Genomic DNA, 19,644 nt, shown 5'->3' on the forward strand with positions numbered 1-19,644 from the left:
AGGGACCATTGGTAATAGATTTTTAGTTGAGGGACCATTGCTCTAATTGAGTTAAAGTTAAATGATCATTGCTACAATTTACTCAAAAAGATAACTTATCAATCTCCCTTAGGGGTGGGCACAGTCCGGTTAGTCCCGATTCCACCCTCAAAATAGAACTAGAACTGAAAAATTTCAATGGTTCGATTCGGTGCGGTTCCACTTAAATTTATTACTAAAATTGTAAGATTCGGTTCATGACGATTCTGGTTCGGTTCATGTCGGTTTACGATTCTAACCAAAAATATATGTATATGTTTTTCCTAATTTTCTACTTCTACTACCAAACACATATTTTAACCACAAATTCAAGTAAATTTAAGTTTTACGATTCTAACCAAAAATATATATATGTTTTTCCTAATTTTCTACTTCTACTACCAAACACATATTTTAACCACAAATTCAAGTAAATTTAAGTTTCCACTACTAGATCTACAAGATTTGTGACCAGAAGATAGAAAGTGTGCATATAAATATAAATCAAAAGATAGAAAGGTTCATATCAAGACCAAAGTGTAGATCTTAAACTAAAACTAAAATGTACATAATGCATAACATTCAAAGAATGAAGAAAAATAATGTAAGGGGAGAAAAGTGATAAAACAACAAAGGAAGGGGAAAGAAGTGAAGAAAAATATTGGACTTATGCACATGATATTCTTGGAAAAATGTCTTATTTATATAAAAATAACAATAAAACAATAATTTATATTAAAAACGATTCGGTTCAATTCCTCCAATTCTTAATATTTCCAAATCTAAACCGTTTGAAATGGTTCGGTTCAATTTTTGCTCCGATTTTGACTTTTTTTTATCAATGCGATTTTTTACGATTTTATTTGTCATAGTTCGATTCGATATTCCGGTTTGACAATTTTTATGGCCACCCCCCTAGTCTCCCCTTTCATTTTCTACATGGTCCCTATAAAACCATTTGCCCTCAAACTTTTCAAACACTTATTATTGCCTCTTTATTATTCAATTTCTTGTTGAGCTCAAAACCACCACAACATGACACACCACCTCCACACTTCCACCATGGCTTCTTCACCTTATATCATGGGTATGGGTCACAGATTCAACATCTGAAAAAAGTTTGGATCTTTACAAAGATTTTGAGCTGAGAAAAAAACAAGTTTAAAAAATGGGAAGCAAATGGAGGAAAGCCAAGCTAGCTCTTGGGTTGAATTCATGTCTCTATGTTCCTCAGACCAGAGAGGAACCGTCACCCTCATCGAATGACGTTGCCGCATCTAGATTCTCCGACGCCGTTTCATCGTCCTCTCTGCTTTCTCCGATGGGAGGCAGCTCCGATTGCCGACCCACCACGCCCACGCCGTCGTCTTCCGGCCTCCGGTTGCCCAAAACTGGAACCAAGTCCTCCAAGGTTTGGATTTTTTCTGTATTCTTTGAAAATTCATTTGCATGTTAAGCTTTTGGTTATTGGTTTTGTTGTTGTTTGTGTTAATGTTTGCTAATTTGTTTGATTTGTGCAATTTTATCATTTGGGTTTATTTTCTTGTTGTTGTGCCATTTGGTGCCTAGATGTGTGTTTGCTATTTGTTGAATATTCATGGTTGATTCGTAGTGAATAGTGAATGAAATTAATTAAATATTTTCTTTGAACTCTAAATTTCATTTCTTTACATGCACTTAATAGTAGGTTTTGTTTGATTTGTGCAATTTTATCATTTGGGTTTATTTTCTTGTTAATTTGTTGTGCCATTTGGTCCCTAGATGTGTGTTTGCTATTTGTTGAATATCCATGGTATATTCGTAGTGAATAGTGAATGAAATTAATTAAATATTTTCTTTGAACACTAAATTTCATTTCTTTACATGCACTCAATGGTAGGTAAAGGCGTAACCAAACATATTTGCGCTAGCGTAACTTAGTTAGTTAAGAACATTATCCCTTGCATCTGAAGTCTCGAGTTTGAATTCCCATCTCCCAATATCACTAGCATAAACAAAAAAAGATGGTATAAGTAACATGTTTATGATATTTTTTTATGATAATTTACTGGTGATGCCAACTCCTAATCATGATTGAAATTTTTTTCTTTTGTGTATTTGTTGGTGTGGGGTAGATGATGGTGGTGTTGGTGGGGTGGGGGGTGGTGGTGATAATGTGAGTTTTGTGAATATGGGGTATTGGTTGTCAGGTTGTTTTCAGCTATTTGCAGAGAGTGAGAGAGAGATGTGAGGAAGGGTTGTGGTTGTGGGGATAGAGAAAGTGGACTAGTCCCCTTTAAGGACCATTGTCCTTTGGCTAACATTTCATCAGAAAAGGAATACACTTCACTCGCTGAGTCCCTGCTGGCTGCTGTACCTTTCCTTTCCTCCAAGGGAAAGTGCTTTGTCTGGTCAGCACAAGTGCGCTGTTCCACACATCTCTCTCTCTCTCTCTCTCTCTCTCTCTCTCTCTCTCTCTCTCTCTCTCTCTCCCTATAGATTGTGGACCCTTTGATTGTTGTGAGCTTTCCTGCAATGAGCATCAGCAAAAGCAACCAAAGGAGAATTGAAGAGGCAATTGAGAGGAGCAATCCATCATTCTTCTTTTGATGAGCTTCAATTTTCTTTTTTTCGTACCAACTTGAAAGGTTTATCGTTAGTCTGCAATTTGCTTTGTTATTCTTTGCTTTTGAAAAGTCATCCCCTTGATCGATGGAATTTCCCATGGTGTCCTCCACCATGTTTTTTGACCATTTCTCATTGACCTCCTTCTTTTGTTGCCTAGCTGATTAAACTAGGCACCCCCTTGATCATAGTTAATTAATTGTATCATTGACCAAGAAAATGATTAATAAATTGTATAAAGAATCTCGAAATTGCCAACTGTTACTGTGCTGTAGATACGGTGAAATATATTTCACCTTTTTATGCATAAGTGGAAGTGGAGCTGCAGGGTTAAAGCTTTAATATGATACTGTGGAGTGTTGACCCTTCCAAATATTCACATGCATCAAAGAATTCTGATTAATATTTATAAGCCAGGGTTCAGATTCTCTAAATTAAAGGGTTGGATTTGGATGCAAGTCCCCAAATGCAAATCTACGTTTTTAGGGCAAATGCAAATAGTGGTTTTTGAGTTAAAGCTGAGAGGTACTATTTTAATAATCCATGATACCTGAAAACTAAGAACTCATGTCCCCGAAAGGGCTGAAACGAAATCTAGATGTTTATATGGATGCTTATTCTGTTATTATTATTTGATTGGAAAAGTGCCTGCTCATTGTACACAAAGACATGGACATGCATGTATAATTTCTTGTAATTCCCATGTTGGACATTCATTTTTTATGTACTTAAATTACTGTTCTTCATAGCTTGCCGTGATAGCTAAATGATTTTCTTGGAGAGTTATCGGTTTCAAACCCACACATCGAAGCTTATGGTAAAGTAAATCTGATAAAAGGTTATCCCATCAAGTTTATGTGTCGAATCATCCAATCGTTCCTTAATCTTAATTTTGAGACGTGTGGAAATGCAGTTTTTTCAGCAAGTGATTAACTATAAAAAATATAAAGTTCTGAACGAATCTTTTCTTTGTAAACTGCAATAACTACATGATAAATGGAATTCTTGAAGAGGATATTTCTAATCAATTGTAATATTTTGTGCAGAAAGATATATGAAACATAGTGTGATCCAGAGAAAAAAAATATTGAACAATGCGTTTTATTTTTCTAGCCAATTCTGTGAAACCCTAGAAAGCTAAATTATGTTATATTCCTGTTTTAAATTTATTTTTACAAGTGGTCTGAATGCGATGTTAATCAGATAATAAACTATAGTTGGTTTTTAGAATTTATCCTAGATTTCTCCTTCAATGGTAGGTTATATGAGGTGCCTCCTGTAGTCAATTTAAGGATCACTTTTGTTGACAAAGGTGCTTCCGTAACTTTAATATATTTTGCCTGTGTACCTTCAACATTTTCCGTTCTGAATGTAGTACCAACCTACATTGTTCTAACCAGGTTGTTCTTGACTGTAGAGCACCTGTGCAATATGCTTGACGACCATGAAGACAGGACAGGGGCGTGCCATTTTCACTGCAGAGTGCTCCCACGCTTTCCACTTCCATTGTATTACTTCTAATGTAAAACATGGAAACCAAATTTGTCCAGTTTGCAGAGCAAAGTGGAAAGAAATCCCCTTACAGAACCCCGCTTCTGACCTTTCAGGCAGTGGTTCTAGAATTAACCCTGTTGGTTGGCCCCAAGATGATGCATGGATGACCGTTTTACAACAAATTCCTCCCCCACGAGTTGATGCAACCCGACCGGTTTCTTCACTCTTTCACACTCCCGAACCAGTTATATTTGACGATGATGAAAGCTTAGATCAGCAACCTGAGATTTCCAACAAAAGCGCATCTGTCGAAGATGCTTATGATAACAATTCTATTCGAACAATAGAGGTCAAAACATATCCTGAAGTTCCGGCTATTCAAAGAGCAGCCTCACATGATAACTTCACTGTTCTAATCCACCTGAAGGCTCCTCTTACAAGTGGAAGACAGAATAGCAGCAGAAACCAGACACCACCAGTATCTCAAATTTCTCGTGCTCCAGTAGATCTTGTGACAGTGCTTGATATCAGTGGCAGCATGGCAGGTACAAAACTTGCTTTGCTGAAACGGGCAATGGGGTTTGTTGTACAGAACCTTGGTCCATCTGATCGGCTGTCTGTAATTGCCTTCTCATCTACTGCCCGCCGGCTTTTTCCCCTTCGTCGGATGACAGATACTGGGCGACAGCAGGCATTGCAGGCGGTAAACTCTCTGGTTTCAAGTGGTGGGACAAACATTGCTGAGGCTCTTAGGAAAGGTACCAAGGTGTTAGTAGATCGCAAGTGGAAGAACCCAGTTTGCAGTATCATACTACTATCTGATGGGCAGGATACATACACTGTCAGTAGTCCTAGTGGGATCCATCCCCGATCAGATTACCAATCACTTATCCCAATCTCTATCCGTCGCAATAATGCAGCGGGCTTGAGGATTCCAGTTCACGCATTTGGATTTGGTGCAGACCATGATGCTGCCTCGATGCATTCAATCTCGGAAATTTCTGGTGGAACATTTTCTTTCATAGAAGCTGAGAGTGTGATTCAGGATGCATTTGCACAGTGTATTGGCGGCCTTTTGAGTGTGGTAGTGCAAGAACTAAAGGTTAGAATTGAGTGTGTTCACACGAGTTTGCAACTTGGATCAATAAAAGCAGGAAGTTACAGAACCAGCATGATGGTTGATGCAAGAATGGGTTCTATTGATGTTGGAGACCTGTATGCTGAAGAAGAAAGGGATTTTTTGGTGACAATCAATATTCCAGATGATGTGTCTGGTAATGACATGTCGCTCATAAAGGTTAGCTATGCTTACAGAGATCCCATTACGAAAGAAATGGTGAATTTGGAAGAAGGCAGTGAAGTCACGATCCAAAGGCCTGAAGTAGTAGGACAACTAATAGTGTCACTGGAAGTAGACAGGCAGCAGAACAGGCTTCGTGCAGCACAAGCAATGGCCGAGGCTAGAGTAGCAGCTGAGAACGGTGATTTGGCTGGTGCAGTCTCTGTCCTGGAGAGCTGTCGTATGGCATTGTCTGAAACTGCTTCTGCACGAGCTGGTGACTGTCTGTGTGTCTCACTTTCCGCTGAGTTAAAGGAGATGCAAGAAAGGATGGGAAACCGTCGTGCATATGAGGAATCGGGAAGAGCATACGTTTTATCAGGATTGAGCTCACACTCATGGCAGAGGGCAACTGCTCGAGGTGATTCCACAGATAGCACTAGCCTTGTGCTATCTTACCAAACACCATCGATGATAGACATGGTGACACGTTCCCAAACCATGTTGTTAGGGAACCCATCTCCCCGACGAGCCCTCAGCAGTGCTCAGTCATTTCCGGCCAAGCCACAGCCACGATAATCCTCAAAAGTAGTGTTCGCCTCACCTTACATATGTTCTTCGTCAATGAACCTTTTTGTTTCGTTATTAATTTCCTTCGTGGTTCAGGGAGTCGGGGACATAACTGGGATACAGAGGAATTTTGGGTGATTTAACTTATGGGGGAGTATGTTTGGTTGTTATCACATGTACATGAATAAGAACTGGGTAAATGTGAGTAATGGGGGCTGAGATCAATTGTGAGAAAGGAGGAGGAGGTGGGAGTAGAGGTCTTTCTATTTTAATTTTGTTTATGGTTTAGTTTTTCTTTTGTTTGTATGAGAAGAGAAGGGGGTATAGCCTTTTAATTGTGGGGATACTTTGGAGTGAATTATTCACTTGAATATATGATAATGGTATATCTACTCATTCTTTTCACTAAGTTATCATTGCTTCGAGGTTTTGAACTCAAGAACTACTAATCTTCTAACTTATTCAATTGAGTGACGTGATAAAAAAAATTAAAAAGAAATTTAAAAAAAAAAAAAAAAAACTCTGGTTGGGTGGAGGAGCTTGAAATATGGATTTGGGTTTGACAATTTGCAACATAAACTAGACAACTTTAGGGTGAATCTATTTCGATTGAATAACTAGATGAATTACATTTGACATGTATTAGAAATAACTATACCCCCAAATGCCGTTTGAACACTTCATTTGTTTTCTTTCATTTCTTCATATTCAAATTTTAGGAATATGATACCACCTAGTACTACAATTTAATGGTATGTTTTTTCATTTGTAAATAACATGTTTTAGGTTCGAATATGATGAATAATGAGTATTTTCATTCTCAATTTTTGGTTGGAATATCTAAACTTTTCGTCATCTTTTGTCCAAGTTTATTTCCTTTGGAAACCTTGTTTCCTACATAAAATACGCCAACATTTGGACTCTTTTACAAGCCTTGGTATTTTAGGGGGCTTTTCTTAGGCTTGAACTTGTTTACCTAAGGAACCTTCAAATTTCGTTCACATTCTCTCTCTCTCTCTCTCTCTCTCTCTCTCTCTCTCTCTCTCTCGGGTGTAACAACTAATTTCATTAAAACACATCGATATAAAGTGAGAAAAGTCCAACGATAATATACAATATTAAATTAAAACTGCATCCCAAATAAAAAAAGAAAACAAGGAAACAAACTCCAAAAGTGAGCCCCATGGCAATCCTTAAACCGAAAACCTTAAATCTAAAAATAGGAACTAGCCTCCTCCACCAAAATAGTTGCATCACCACCGCCAAGCTGCCTCCGTCAAGAGAAGAACCAATGAACCGAAAGGATAAAGGGAAAACGGGGGTGGGCAAGCCACCCGTGCTATAAGCGCTCCCATAATCTTACCAAATCGTGCAAATTGAACTTTAGCAACCACTAAAACCCAAAGCGTACCTTCAATCGAAATCCATGGAGAAGGCACTCGAGGAGCCGAATGGCTGGAACAGGTGGATAGTGACTCGCGGCTAGGAACAACAAATTGGAAGGGAAAAGGCTTGAAGGTTTGCCATAAAATTGAGACAAAGCTCAAAGAAATTTAGACAAAGCCCAAATCAAATTATTAAACTTTGGGGCTTTATATGATCTTTCGGTAACTTGGGGTTGAATTTTCAGGACGAAACAAAGTTGAGATTTGTGGGGAGGAATGGATTATGGGACTCAGCTCATATTGAATGGCAAGGCATTTTACATTAATAGGTGGAATTCGTCAGGGAAGCCCTCAACCCAACCATTTTATCTACCCCACATCTTGAATAAGTATGGTGGTGGAAGTTAGACTTCGGGGAGCTTGATTTGTATGTTAATTTTCTGCTTGTGGAGGATCATGGAGGATTAGAGTTACATTACACAGGAGGATTGGGCAAAGTTCTTCAATTTTTTTTTTTAAAGTTTTTTTTTATTTTATCTTTTTGTTTAATCTTATTTTCTATTTAAAAAATAATTTTTAAATGACAAGAATCTCTTAAAATTCATTCAAATCTTTAATCAAAGTCCATAAGAATTCTTGAAAATTCATTTGAAAATTGTAAGGATTCTACAATCATTTGAAATCTATCACGTAAAAAAATCTTGTAAAATTCTCTAAAATTCAAATTGACTACACTCCCTTTGTTTTTGGTTTTCGGAGGAGTTGGGCAAGAGCTCAAGTGTTCTCTTTGTTGATTGTAATTGTTTTCGTGCTAATAAAATATTGTTTCTATTAAAATGCGGCCCATGGGCGAAAGCCCTATCAAAAAGTTTGCTAATTTTCAAGCATGGTAATATTGGCAGTGTCTCTCCCAACTAGCTCTTACTTTAATGATTTTTTTCTTTCTAAAAGGTCAAAGATGTCCTAAGTGTAAATTTCGTAGTCTCCCTTTGATTATAAACAATATGTTCCTAATGCTTTCTAGCTAGATAAGTAACCAAATTAATGCGAAAATTTTATTTTAAATTATGTTACTGTCCTTAAATTTATTTCAAATTAATGCGCACGCTATGTATGTGGTAGATGAAGTTGTTATAATAGATACTAGTATATGTCCACACATAAAGTATGAATTTTTTTTTGGTTTTTTTTTTGTCAAAAGTGTGAAATTTTTACTTTTGTTTTTTAAATTGAAGGAGAAGGGAAGAGTGTTTGTTTTGTGAAATTACGTTACTGTCCTTAACTTTTTTGTTGCGATGGAAGACAAAAATGCCTTTTAACCCTCTTTTGGGAAGGCAAGTATAAAATTACTAATTCACCTCATTTATGAAAATTAACACTAAAATTACTTAATTAAAAACATGAAGGTCATTTTTAGGGATGGGTTCATTATCATTCGGTTTGATTATTTGCCAAAATTGAAAGATCCCACATCGCTCAGGGGTGAGGATCCTGTAAGCGTTATATGTATATTCCCATCTCTACCTAGTACGAGGCATTTTTGGAGCTCACTGGCTTCGGGTTCCGTAGGAACTTTGGAATTAAGCGAGTTCGCGCGAGAGCAATCCCACTAGGAAGTTCTCGTGTGAGTTCCCAGAAACAAAACCATGAGGACGTGGTTGGGGCCTAAAACAGACAATATCGTGCTATGGTGGAGTCGAGGCCGGGATGTGGTGGGGGCCTAGGCCGGGATGTGACAATTTGGTATCAGAGTCAATCCCTGGTCGGAAGTGTGTGCCGACGAGGTCGTCGGGCCCCTAAGGGGGGTGGATTGTAAAATCCCACATCGTCTAGGGGTGAAGATCCTGTAAGCCTTATATGTATATTCTCATCTCTACCTAGTACGAGGCCTTTTGGGAGCTCACTGGCTTCCGGTTTCGTAGGAATTCCAAAGTTAAGCGAGTTCGCGCGAGAGCAATCCCATGATGGGTGACCCACTGGGAAGTTCTCGTGTGAGTTCCCAGAAACAAAACCATGAGGGCATGGTCAGGGCCCAAAGCGGACAATATCGTGCTACGGTGGAGTCGAGTCTGGGATGTGGTGGGGGCCCGGACCGGGATGTGTCAAAAATCGAAAATGAAACTCAAGTTACTATTCAGTCAGTTCAAATTTTGCAATTTGTAGTTCGATTTGGTTTGATTTTCAGTTTCAGTTTTTTTTTTCAATTTTTTTTCATAGTCTTTATAACCTAGATATTGGAGAGAAAATGAAGAAGAAAAAAAAAATCTAAGGAATAAAGATTTCAACATATTTGGGCTTAAAGTTAGGTTTCCCTAGCCTTAGATTGAAATTATTCTAACAAATAACTTGGAATCGAGTTTGAAAAATGAATACCCAACATAAATAAATAAATAATTTATATTCATTCAATTTGGTTTCATTTGATTTTTGTACCATCAGAACTGAAACTAAATCAATAGCTTTCGATTTAGTTTGATTTTTTTAGTTTTGGTTCAATTTTCAATCAATTTGGTTTTTTTAGTTTCGGTATTCGATCTAAACTTTTTTGGTTTTTCAAGCCCGCCCCCAGTTATTTTACTCTCTTGTCAATTTGTTGATACAGAGGATTTTCTTAATTAATACTAGCATTTGCCTACACACTTTGTGTGTATGAACATATTTTTTTAGAAAATGAGAAGGAGAGAGGGAGAGAGAGAAAACATGGGGGGAGTGGGAGGTTTAAGTTTTTGGTTATTTTTTTATTTTAATATTGGATGTATTTTAATATCACCTGTAGGTAAGGCTTCAATAAAAAACAGTAAAATTTGGATATGTGAAATTACATTATTGGCCATCATTTTTTTTTGTGTGATGGAAGACTAAGTAGTTTTTTCACTCTCTTTTAGTTGACAAAAAGGGTTTCATTAATTAATAGAGATTATAGATGTGAATTTTCATGTTTTAACAATAGATTTATGACATCACAAATTGCTTGTTCAAAGCATAATGCTTGACCATATGAAGTGGCCCAATGAGAACAAAACCCTTGTTATAACTTTAATTTTACAATCATGCAGTCAGCATAATGTTTTTTTTTTTTTTTTTTTGAACAAACGATATTATCTATGCTAAGGGGGCAAAAAAAACAAACATAATGTTAACCGCATATCCAAACATCCCATTTCATCCCAACGCTTTCCCTCTTTCAGCCTTGAGAAATGCTAAAGGGACTATTTCAAAGTGGGACTCTGTATAGACTTTATGTCACCTCACAATTTAATATCAATTTTCGCGCTAACATTATAAAATATTGTGCTAACATGAGGTGACATAGAGTTCAAAGTCACAGTTCTAAGAGAGCCTCTTTAGCATCTCTCTCTAGCCTTTCTCCTCATGCTTGCTTCTGCCATGGTTTTAGCTTCGAAAACCTTGTCTTCTCCAACATGTTCCAAAAACCTCGTCTCTTCTGTTGGCACCACCCACTTCTCCTCCAAAACCCTCCTAATCTTTATTGTGGAAGCCATGGCAACATCATTTCACTTGCTCCATCCACGTGGTTGGACTTCTTTGGCAACACCGAACACTACCTTCGCCCAAATTTCATCGAGTAATTTCAACCTTCATAATTGGTGTGTTTAGTTAGATAGATAGCAAGAGTTTGGAGTGTTTCATTTGCCCCGTGTGTTAAATATAGTAGTCTTCATAAGATGATTAAACCATCTATATGATGAAAAAAGTAGCATAAATTTAGACCATTCAGCAGATGCATGAATATGTACCGTAAATTAAGACCATTCAACAAATACATGAAGCACTTATATTTGTTGTTTTTATTACTTCTGTATGGTATCAGCTTTTTCCCAGAGCCATTAACAGAAAAGGATCCTAGCCGAATCCTTTTCCTGGGGATCCGAGGGATTTCGTGATCATGACCATTCATCGTACATCGTGGGGTCAATTTTCGTTAGGGACTATTTATATTTAATTTTAAATTTTAAATGATTTCTGACTGCACTGATGTACTATGAATAGTCATGATCACGGAATTCTACGGATTCCCAGGAAAAGGATCCAGCAAGGATCCTTTTTCCCCCATTAACAATCCTATCTAATGGAACAGTATCCCTCCGGAGCCAAATAAACTAAGCCTAATGATCAAATTATCTGGGTCATTGAAATTTGATCCAACGGCTACAATTATTATAACTTTTAGAGGAATTTCCTGTTTGTAGCCGTTGGATCAAATTTCAATGGTCCAAATAATTTGATACTTAGGTTCAGATTTTTTGGATCCAGAAGGGATCCGGTTCCCTATCTAATCCCCACTGCAACCACCTCACACCTCTCTCATGGCCACCCTGACTGCCTCTCTCCCCACCTCCTTCAATGTCTCCCGTATGATAACCACCCCCATAGATCGCAACAATTATCTCTCATGGCAGTTCCATTTTATGGATGTTCTTGAAATCCATGGCTTAGAAGACGTTGTGGTTAGCAACACTACACCTTCCAAAAATCTCGATGATGGTTTCCTCAATCCGGCTAGCAACACTACACCTTCCAAAATCTAGATCAAAGTGACTTGCTCTTCCTTTGTCATGTCCATCTTGAACCTAAGTCGACTTGTTTTGGTTCCATGATTTTTTACAATTATTTTGTCACGATGTGATTCGATTTCTTGATTCTACAATTTTTATGTCTATTCTTAACTCTCTACCAATAAAACAAAAAAATATGAAGGGTCTTGAATTCGATGTTCCAAGCTAATGAATCTATTTGACTATGACAATGAAATTTCCTATAATCTCTCTAAACTTAAAAATAATAAATAATTATAACTTACCGTTTTATTTTTTCAAGGAAAAAAAAACAAACAAAAGACTTTGCCAATTTGTATTTTTCCTATGCACGAAGTGCCACATTTTCTTTAAAAGTAACAAGTAAAACTAAAATATAATGAAGTGGGACCACCTCGGAAAGCAAGACTGAGCCACCTCGGTTCAAGTGCATTATCTCTCATAATAATTATTATGTGTCTTTCTCCCCTCTCTGCAGAGAACCCTCTCACTTTCACACTCTCACTGTCTATCTTCAGTTGAAGAAGCAGCAACTTCCATCGACAGCTTCTTCTCGCAATTAAAAATGGAGACGCTCTGACTCTCTCTCTCTCCATTTCTCCTATATTATCGTTGGATTACCAGATCCAAAATGCCTGAGGTCAAAAAGCCGAATAGGTTTCTCAAAAGCGCTTATTCAGACGCAATTTTCCGGCTTCTCTAGCACCAACGGAGGCACCTAGAAATCGCAGAAGCCACAATATTTTAGAATCACTTTTTGTCAAGGTAAAAATATATCCAAATTGTCACTACGTTAATCGATTTCCATGCCATGCCGTTTTTTGCTTTTCGATTTTCTTTTTCTCTCTGTACGGATCTGGTGGACTCATTTCAGCTTCTAGAAGACGAGAAAATTAACGCTGGTCATTGGCCTCAAATGTATTTATGAGCATTCTCTTGGGTGTTTTAGTAATTAAGTACATATTTTTTCCAAGGAAATAATTAAGTGTATGTTACTACTACCTAACCTATTAAATAATTTTTATGACGTCAATGCCACGTCACTACGTTCCCTCTCATATTCTACTTTGATTTCGCAGAGTTAGGATAGGTTAGTTGATCAGAACTACGGAATGATAAATATTACTTTGTCAAAAAGAAGAAAGATTTCTTATTTTGGAAAGGAAGTTTTGTTCACATATCAATGGAAGATTTCCCAACAAACCAAATCCAAAATTTTTGAATTTTCATTATAGGCACGGTTGGTGACTACAATTTGACAAAAAAGTTTATGTCTTTACTCTTTTGGAATAGTCTGGTATTTTCTCAACCGTGGTTTTATTATGTCACCCCCTATCACCCCCACCTATTCACGCTGTCTACATACGCAGGGCCCACTACGACCCAATATGGAGCCCACAATGACCCAATATTGGGCCCACTTCCGACAGCCGACAGATTGGTAGGACCCAGTGTGAGCTCAACCCTTGTTCGCTTTACGGACCTAGTATCTGTACATGTATGTCTGATTGTCCGTCTTCGAAGCTAAGTAAAAGTCTTCGATAAACTACAACCGTTATTTAGCCGTTGGGGTGTCTGAATATTTCTCATTTGAAAAGGTTGGAGAGTTCGGTTGGTATTTTAGTAATGAGGCACGTTTGCTATAATTTAACAGATTGTGGGGTTTCGATGGATAATGTTGGATTAGATTTTAGGTGCAGCTGAGGGGTATCTTTCTGGTTTGCAAAAGGGCAGCTTTCAGAGAGGTGGTTGATGGGTTTGTTTTGAGTTTCCTTTTCTCCATTCCATTAATTCATGAACCCCATTTGTCTCTTTCCCCGCTGTTCGTGTCAAATGTGCTTTCGGCATTGTCCATTTTCTAGAGTCTCTCCATCATCTTTGAAGAGATTGCGTATGTTAGACCTTTCTGGTCGTTGTTATAATGGGTTTGCTATGCTCCACTTTGTGTAATTACTCATGTTTAAACTCTGAAGGTAAAGAGTGGGGGCGGGAGTTGCGATGTTTTTAGTAATTTGAGCTCAATGCTTGTTCCTTCTGATTTCGTATTTTGCAAGTCAAGGTCGAGTTACTAATTTGCTGTTTCTGCTGCGGTTCTTTACTTTCTCAGGTGTGCTGATTGTCCTTAATTCTCTTAAAGTTTTATACCTTCTATCTGTTTGGAAGCAATGTCACTTTTAAAGTCTTATAGAGTTACTGTAAGGAAAGTATAATTTTGTTTGTAGGAACCTTGTTCCTTTTAAGTTTTCGTATACTGTTTGAGAAGGCAGTTTAATTAAGATAGGACGGGGACTGCTACAAGCAGAAATGCATTGATGATGGATGGGGGCAGTCGCTACATTTGTTGGGCCAATTTCTGCTTGATCTCCAAATTTCCTGGTGTTTCGTATTTGATGCAACTCTACCGCAGTTACAGGTATAAATGAGTAATGCTATGTGGTTTTTTTTTTTTTTTTTTTTTTTTTAATGGTAATTTCTGCATTTATGTTTTTAGTTATGTGTAATTGTGAGACTTTGTGAAGTCGTTTTCGCCAAAATTTTGTGTTGACAATACCGCATAATCGAACTTCATGTTGTACTACATATTTTGCTTGAGTGCATAGCAAAGTGGGTTGCCATAAATTTGTTGGCCAACCATGAATTTAACAACACCTGCCTGTCATATTTTACTGCTACACGCTTGACTAACTTTCAACTGTTTGATTCCGGATTATATGTGCCTTTCAGATTTATGAGAGTTTCACATCGGATTTTAGTTTTCTTTTCCTTTTCCTTTAATCTCTTGGAATCATTATCTGCAATGTAAATGGCTTGAATTGTTTATATTTCCAGTTTGTTATATCGGTGTCAGGCTGTTGTTTGCATTGCATTTTGCAGCATTTTTAGGGAAACCGATATTACTGGATGCTTACATAATTGTTCATTTTGAGTTTTTCATTAGGACCTGAAAATGTCTTCTACGCTTGTCTTTATTATTTTACTTCTGTTGTATTCATTTTCGTAATGGATTCAAATTTCAATATGATATCGTCATACTGTTCAGGTTAGAATAAATGAAGTTCCAAGTGAAAGTTTCCCTTGCCTGTCTCATAACCTTGATCGTGATTCAGCAAAGTGTTTGCGGTTAGTATTGATTTTCTCATTTATCGCTCCATTTTTATGCAAAAAGTTATTGATATTGCATGATGGTAAATCCAAGGCATACCATCCTTGCCTTCAAATCTGTAATTCAGTATCATTTGAACAAAATCTGTGAATCCTCTTTGGATAATTTATTGCAGCAGATGAGGTTTCGAGTACTTCCAACGCAACAGACTGGACATGTAGATGCTCATATCAAGGAAACCTGAGCTACACCCTAGAACCTTACTGTTCAGCATCCTGTAATTGCAGTCAGGGTATGCCACTGATCTTTATGGTACAATCACCAATAGCTTACACTTCTTTTGATACAACATTATTGCCGATAGAATTTTACACTTGTCCCTTCTGCCATCTCGTTATATTTAGTTCTGTTTATAACAGTTTCCAGTCAATACATATTAGAATATTATGTCAAATATGTTCTTGAGTGAACTTTGTGATTTTTCTGCGCACATGGGAGATTCTTTATATGGTCAAATTGAAAGAATAATGGCTTTGAGTAACCGTTGTATTTTTTCACTCAATGTTTCGCTAGAAGGTCTTTGTAAGTTAGTTTTATACATCAAAAAATGCTTTGGTTAAATCCTTGCATGTTAGGAGTTAATTGCGTTGGTTAAGAAAGATCCTTTTGTTTTGGTGACTGGAATACTTTTATACACCTGGTTTTTTGCATGTAATGTACGGTGTAGAACAATGGTTCAATTTTCTTTAATATAGATGCTGGAAGTAATACTACATGGACATGCATATGTGCTGCGAATGGGCTTCCTAAAGTGGCAGCAGACGGTCATGATCCTAATTGTTTTGCAGCCTGCAACTGCACTTATGGTACCTCTCTCTCTCTCTCTCTCTCTCTCTCTCTCTCGCGTACACACACACACACTCACTCACAAACGTTTCTTTTTAACAATCCTTTCAGTATAAGTTGTTTCTAGGCGGTAGAATACTAAGTTATACGTTGGACAAACTGTATCGAACCAGGAAGTCTATAATGTTCTGAAGTCTGCATCATGTATTCATTTATTGGTCAAATGATGCACTTTACCAAAAATATCGAAAATTCATGCTATTTTTAAATTGATTGCTTTTTGTGACCATGAATTTTGGTTTACTGCACGATTCCTTTGTACGCACACCCCATTTTTTGCGACATCCCATCTTGGACTTACATGTATTGACGCATCCATAATCTGTTCCACATGGACATGCTTTAGATAATCTTGTTTACATACATCCGAATTTTTGCTATGTCATTTAATTGTGACTTGTTCTGTATTGCTCGTTAACAGGATATCTCAATGCAGCACAGCCTTCAAAAAACCATCTTCCGAGCAAAGTTGTTGTGATTATTCTTTTAGCATGTGTCATACTCACAACTCTTGCTTTTATTTCCTCGGTGGCATGCTACTTCTGCCGAAGGGCCAAGTGCTCTATTCAACCGCCAATATTTTCGTCAGACACGGAAAAAAGTTGCAATAGTGCTTCCAACTTAATTAGCTATAAGAGCTCATTGTTTGAGACCAAAATTAATATGGATTCTCCCATCAGTAAAGGCACAGGTAATTTAATCTATGGACTGTTTTAGCAGAGTTTGTTTTCTTAATATTTATATACCCGCTCATCTTTTTGGCCTGTTCACTTCTTAGTACTCCTTTAAACATGGGCCTTTTATTTGTATATTTTTCTCCATTCAGCTACTGCTATAACTATTCTGTTTCAATTCACAGGGTGCTTTACCTCTTGCGTATTTAGGAGCAAACCCCGAGCTACACCTGGAGCAATTATTCAATTTTCATATGTTGAACTGGAAAATGCAACCAATAAGTTTTCAGACTCCAATCTAATAGGACTTGGCGGAAGTAGCTATGTCTATCGTGGCCAGCTTAAAGACGGTGAGATTGTGGCAGTTAAGCGTCTAAAAGCTCTGAAAGGGCCAGATATGGACTCTAGTCTTTTTAACAGAGGTAGTACCTCATCTTTCTGTACATTTCTCGATATACTTCAACATCCTGTGTATTGGTTTCTTGGCAGAAGAAATAAGTTTACTTATCTGTTTTTTCCTCAGATTGAGATGTTAGCAAGACTTCATCATTTTCATGTGGTGCCTTTGCTTGGGTACTGCTTTGAAACCCATGGAAAAAATGCCGAGAGGCTATTGGTATTTGAGTACATGAATAACGGTAACCTGAGAGATTGTTTGGATGGCGATAAAGGAAAAAACATGGATTGGGTCACTCGAGTTTCGATTGCCATTGGAGCTGCAAGGGGTTTGGAATATCTCCATGAAGCAGCTGCTCCAAGAATTCTGCATCGAGATGTCAAATCCACAAACATTCTTCTGGATGAAAATTGGCAAGCAAAAGTAAGAAGTGATTATTTGAGACATGGATTGAAATCTTCGATTCTATAATGAAACAAGGGAAATAACTATGATGGCAGTTTAGCTACGAACACGGTTTGTTTTGCTTCTAGGAACTGAAAGATAAACCTAATTGACGCAGATATTTGGCATGCATATCTTATATTTTGAAACATTTATTATATATGTGCAGATAACTGATCTTGGTATGGCGAAATGCCTGAAAGCCGATGGTCTCCCTAGTGCATCTAGTTCTCCAGCTAGAATGCAGGGGACTTTTGGTTATTTTGCACCGGAGTATGCAATTGTTGGCAGAGCATCTCTTAAGTCAGATGTTTTCAGTTTTGGCGTGGTTCTTCTTGAGCTTATCACTGGTCGGAAGCCCATCCATCAATCAACCAACAAGGGAGAAGAAAGCCTTGTCATATGGGTAAGGAAAATGCTAAACTTTATTACTAGGAACGTATGTCCGTCAATTTTTTTGCATGAAATTCCGTTTTGTTACCACGATGCTAATTACTACGAGTCTTTATCATAATAAAAACTGATGTTAGCATATGAACATTTTTGTCTTTTTTGTAGGCTACGCCTCGTTTGCAGGATAGTAGGCGCGTAATCACAGAGTTGGCCAATCCAGATTTAGATGGAAACTTCCCGGAAGAAGAGATGCAGATAATGGCTTACTTGGCAAAAGAATGCCTACTGTTGGATCCTGATGCTAGACCAAACATGAGTGAGGTTGTTCAAATCCTTTCGACTATTTCACCAGAGAGATCTAAAAGGAAAAACTTTTCTGCAAACCTTTTTGAGGTAATTCTTGTACGCTGAAATGTTACATTGCTTTTCTGCACCTCTGTCGTTTATGTCATTTTTAACTTTTCATATGTCCTGTGGAGTCATGTCCTCATAATGTACGATTTGAGCAATGCGTATAAAGTCTTGACCTGTGTATTCTTCTGCACAGCACATAGGCATGGATGGCCATAAAGATGCTGAGGAGCCAAGGCAAGCGAAATCCAATAAAAGTTCAGTTCGTTGTTCACTGCCACTAGACATTGACCGTAATCTCTGTGCTGAAAGAGATACAGATTCTGTTTCAGATAACCATATGGAGAGATTGATCCTCTTGACTTCAAATGCTAGGAGTTGTCGTACCAACGATGATGAGACGGTGGATTTAACTGAGCCCAGGTTTGAGTCTTTTCGCGTAACAAGTGATAAGCCCCCATGACAGGAGAAACTTGACTTGGGTAAAGCACACGGAAAAGGATGGATACCAGATTTTAAGCTTGGTTCAGATACTTGTTTGCGGCCGGTTGCTCGAAGGAATCATGAGGAAGCAAGCGGGTTTCTGAAGATTTTTTTTTTTTTTTTTTTTCTATACTTTTTTCTTTGAAGAAAATCATAGGCTGTGTATGTTGTTTGGTGGTTGTACAGAAGTTATAGAAATTCAACTATGTTAGGAGATGAAAAGGATGGTATGCTGCTTGTAACTCAGTAAATGCAAAAAGATAAGCATATTGGTTCCCCCCTTTTTTTTATTTTTTTGAGTCAAAGGAGTAATTCATTATTAAACAAAGTCTGAACATAAAACAACTTACAACGAGCCCTAAAAAGAACTAGCATGCAAAAAGAAAGCAACTGATGCAATAAAGCATGAGTAATAGTTTCTTTCTGCATCGAGCACAAAAACGATGAATAACATAAATGCATACGGGGTTTCAACTCAAAAATAAATACCCTTCTAAGTGGCCCAACCAATAGAGGCTCAAAAGTGACTTGTAGAGAAAACCTAAGAAGCCTATGTGAGGGATGGCTAACCGCAGAAGCTTGAAACCCAGAGGCAACGAACCACACACATCGCCAATTTAGCACCACAAAATAACAACTGATCCCTAGTTCATAGAATATACAGATCTTCAAAAGTATCAAATGATAAACAAGGCTAAACCACAAGCAAACAACATTATAGCAAAGCCAAAACTCAAAATTACCACGAAATAACCTGCAAACCGATTGAAGCAGCCAAACTTTACACCTATATCCACCACCCGGGGACCAGCAAAATGGTTCTATTTCATATTTTTGTATAATCCCATTTATCCTGAAGAACCGCAAAAAAAGAACAACATGGAATGTTTGGGATAACAGTTGTGGTCGCATATGCAAACAGGGTAGACTAGTTGATCAAGATAGTTTATTTGTTTGTACCTATGTTCGAATTCTTAATTTCGTAAA

General features: G+C 37.6%; 2 protein-coding genes across 3 annotated transcripts; both read left to right on the forward strand.

The window, feature by feature from the left end:
* The first annotated feature begins 993 nt into the window (after positions 1–993).
* Positions 994–6,370, forward strand: LOC103956746 (E3 ubiquitin-protein ligase WAV3-like). Of its 2 annotated transcripts, none has more exons than XM_009368775.3 (2): positions 994–1,429; positions 4,040–6,370. In XM_009368775.3, the coding sequence occupies exons 1-2, from the start codon at positions 1,187–1,189 to the stop codon at positions 5,972–5,974; spliced, it is 2,178 nt and encodes a 725-aa protein (XP_009367050.2). In that variant the 5' UTR covers positions 994–1,186; the 3' UTR covers positions 5,975–6,370. The 2 variants fall into 2 exon arrangements, with proteins under 2 accessions (XP_009367050.2, XP_048425349.1); XM_048569392.1 differs by lacking the exon at positions 994–1,429 and adding an exon at positions 3,911–3,934.
* Positions 6,371–14,461: 8,091 nt separating this feature from the next.
* On the forward strand, positions 14,462–18,947 carry LOC103956744 (receptor-like serine/threonine-protein kinase NCRK). Its single transcript, XM_048568881.1, is given in 11 exon segments — positions 14,462–14,705; positions 14,947–15,026; positions 15,185–15,301; positions 15,765–15,875; positions 16,337–16,606; positions 16,775–16,995; positions 16,997–17,011; positions 17,113–17,409; positions 17,600–17,836; positions 17,989–18,216; positions 18,371–18,947. Coding segments are annotated over 10 exon segments (1,833 nt in total). The 5' UTR covers positions 14,462–14,705; positions 14,947–14,956; the 3' UTR covers positions 18,638–18,947.
* The last annotated feature ends 697 nt before the right edge of the window (positions 18,948–19,644 follow it).

This window comes from the organism of the source record quoted next, unplaced genomic scaffold, assembly GCF_019419815.1.
Source record: "Pyrus x bretschneideri cultivar Hongxiangsu unplaced genomic scaffold, Pyrus_bretschneideri_v1 Contig5, whole genome shotgun sequence".
Lineage (NCBI taxonomy): Eukaryota > Viridiplantae > Streptophyta > Magnoliopsida > Rosales > Rosaceae > Pyrus > Pyrus x bretschneideri.

What these genes read in the sequence shown, in the direction of transcription:
- LOC103956746 (XM_009368775.3), top strand. Translation starts at nt 1,187, where the DNA reads ATGGGAAGCAAATGGAGGAAAGCCAAGCTAGCTCTTGGGTTGAATTCA. An exon ending in CTGGAACCAAGTCCTCCAAG is followed by an intron (nt 1,430 to 4,039) that starts GTTTGGATTTTT and finishes TCTTGACTGTAG; the next exon opens with AGCACCTGTGCAATATGCTT.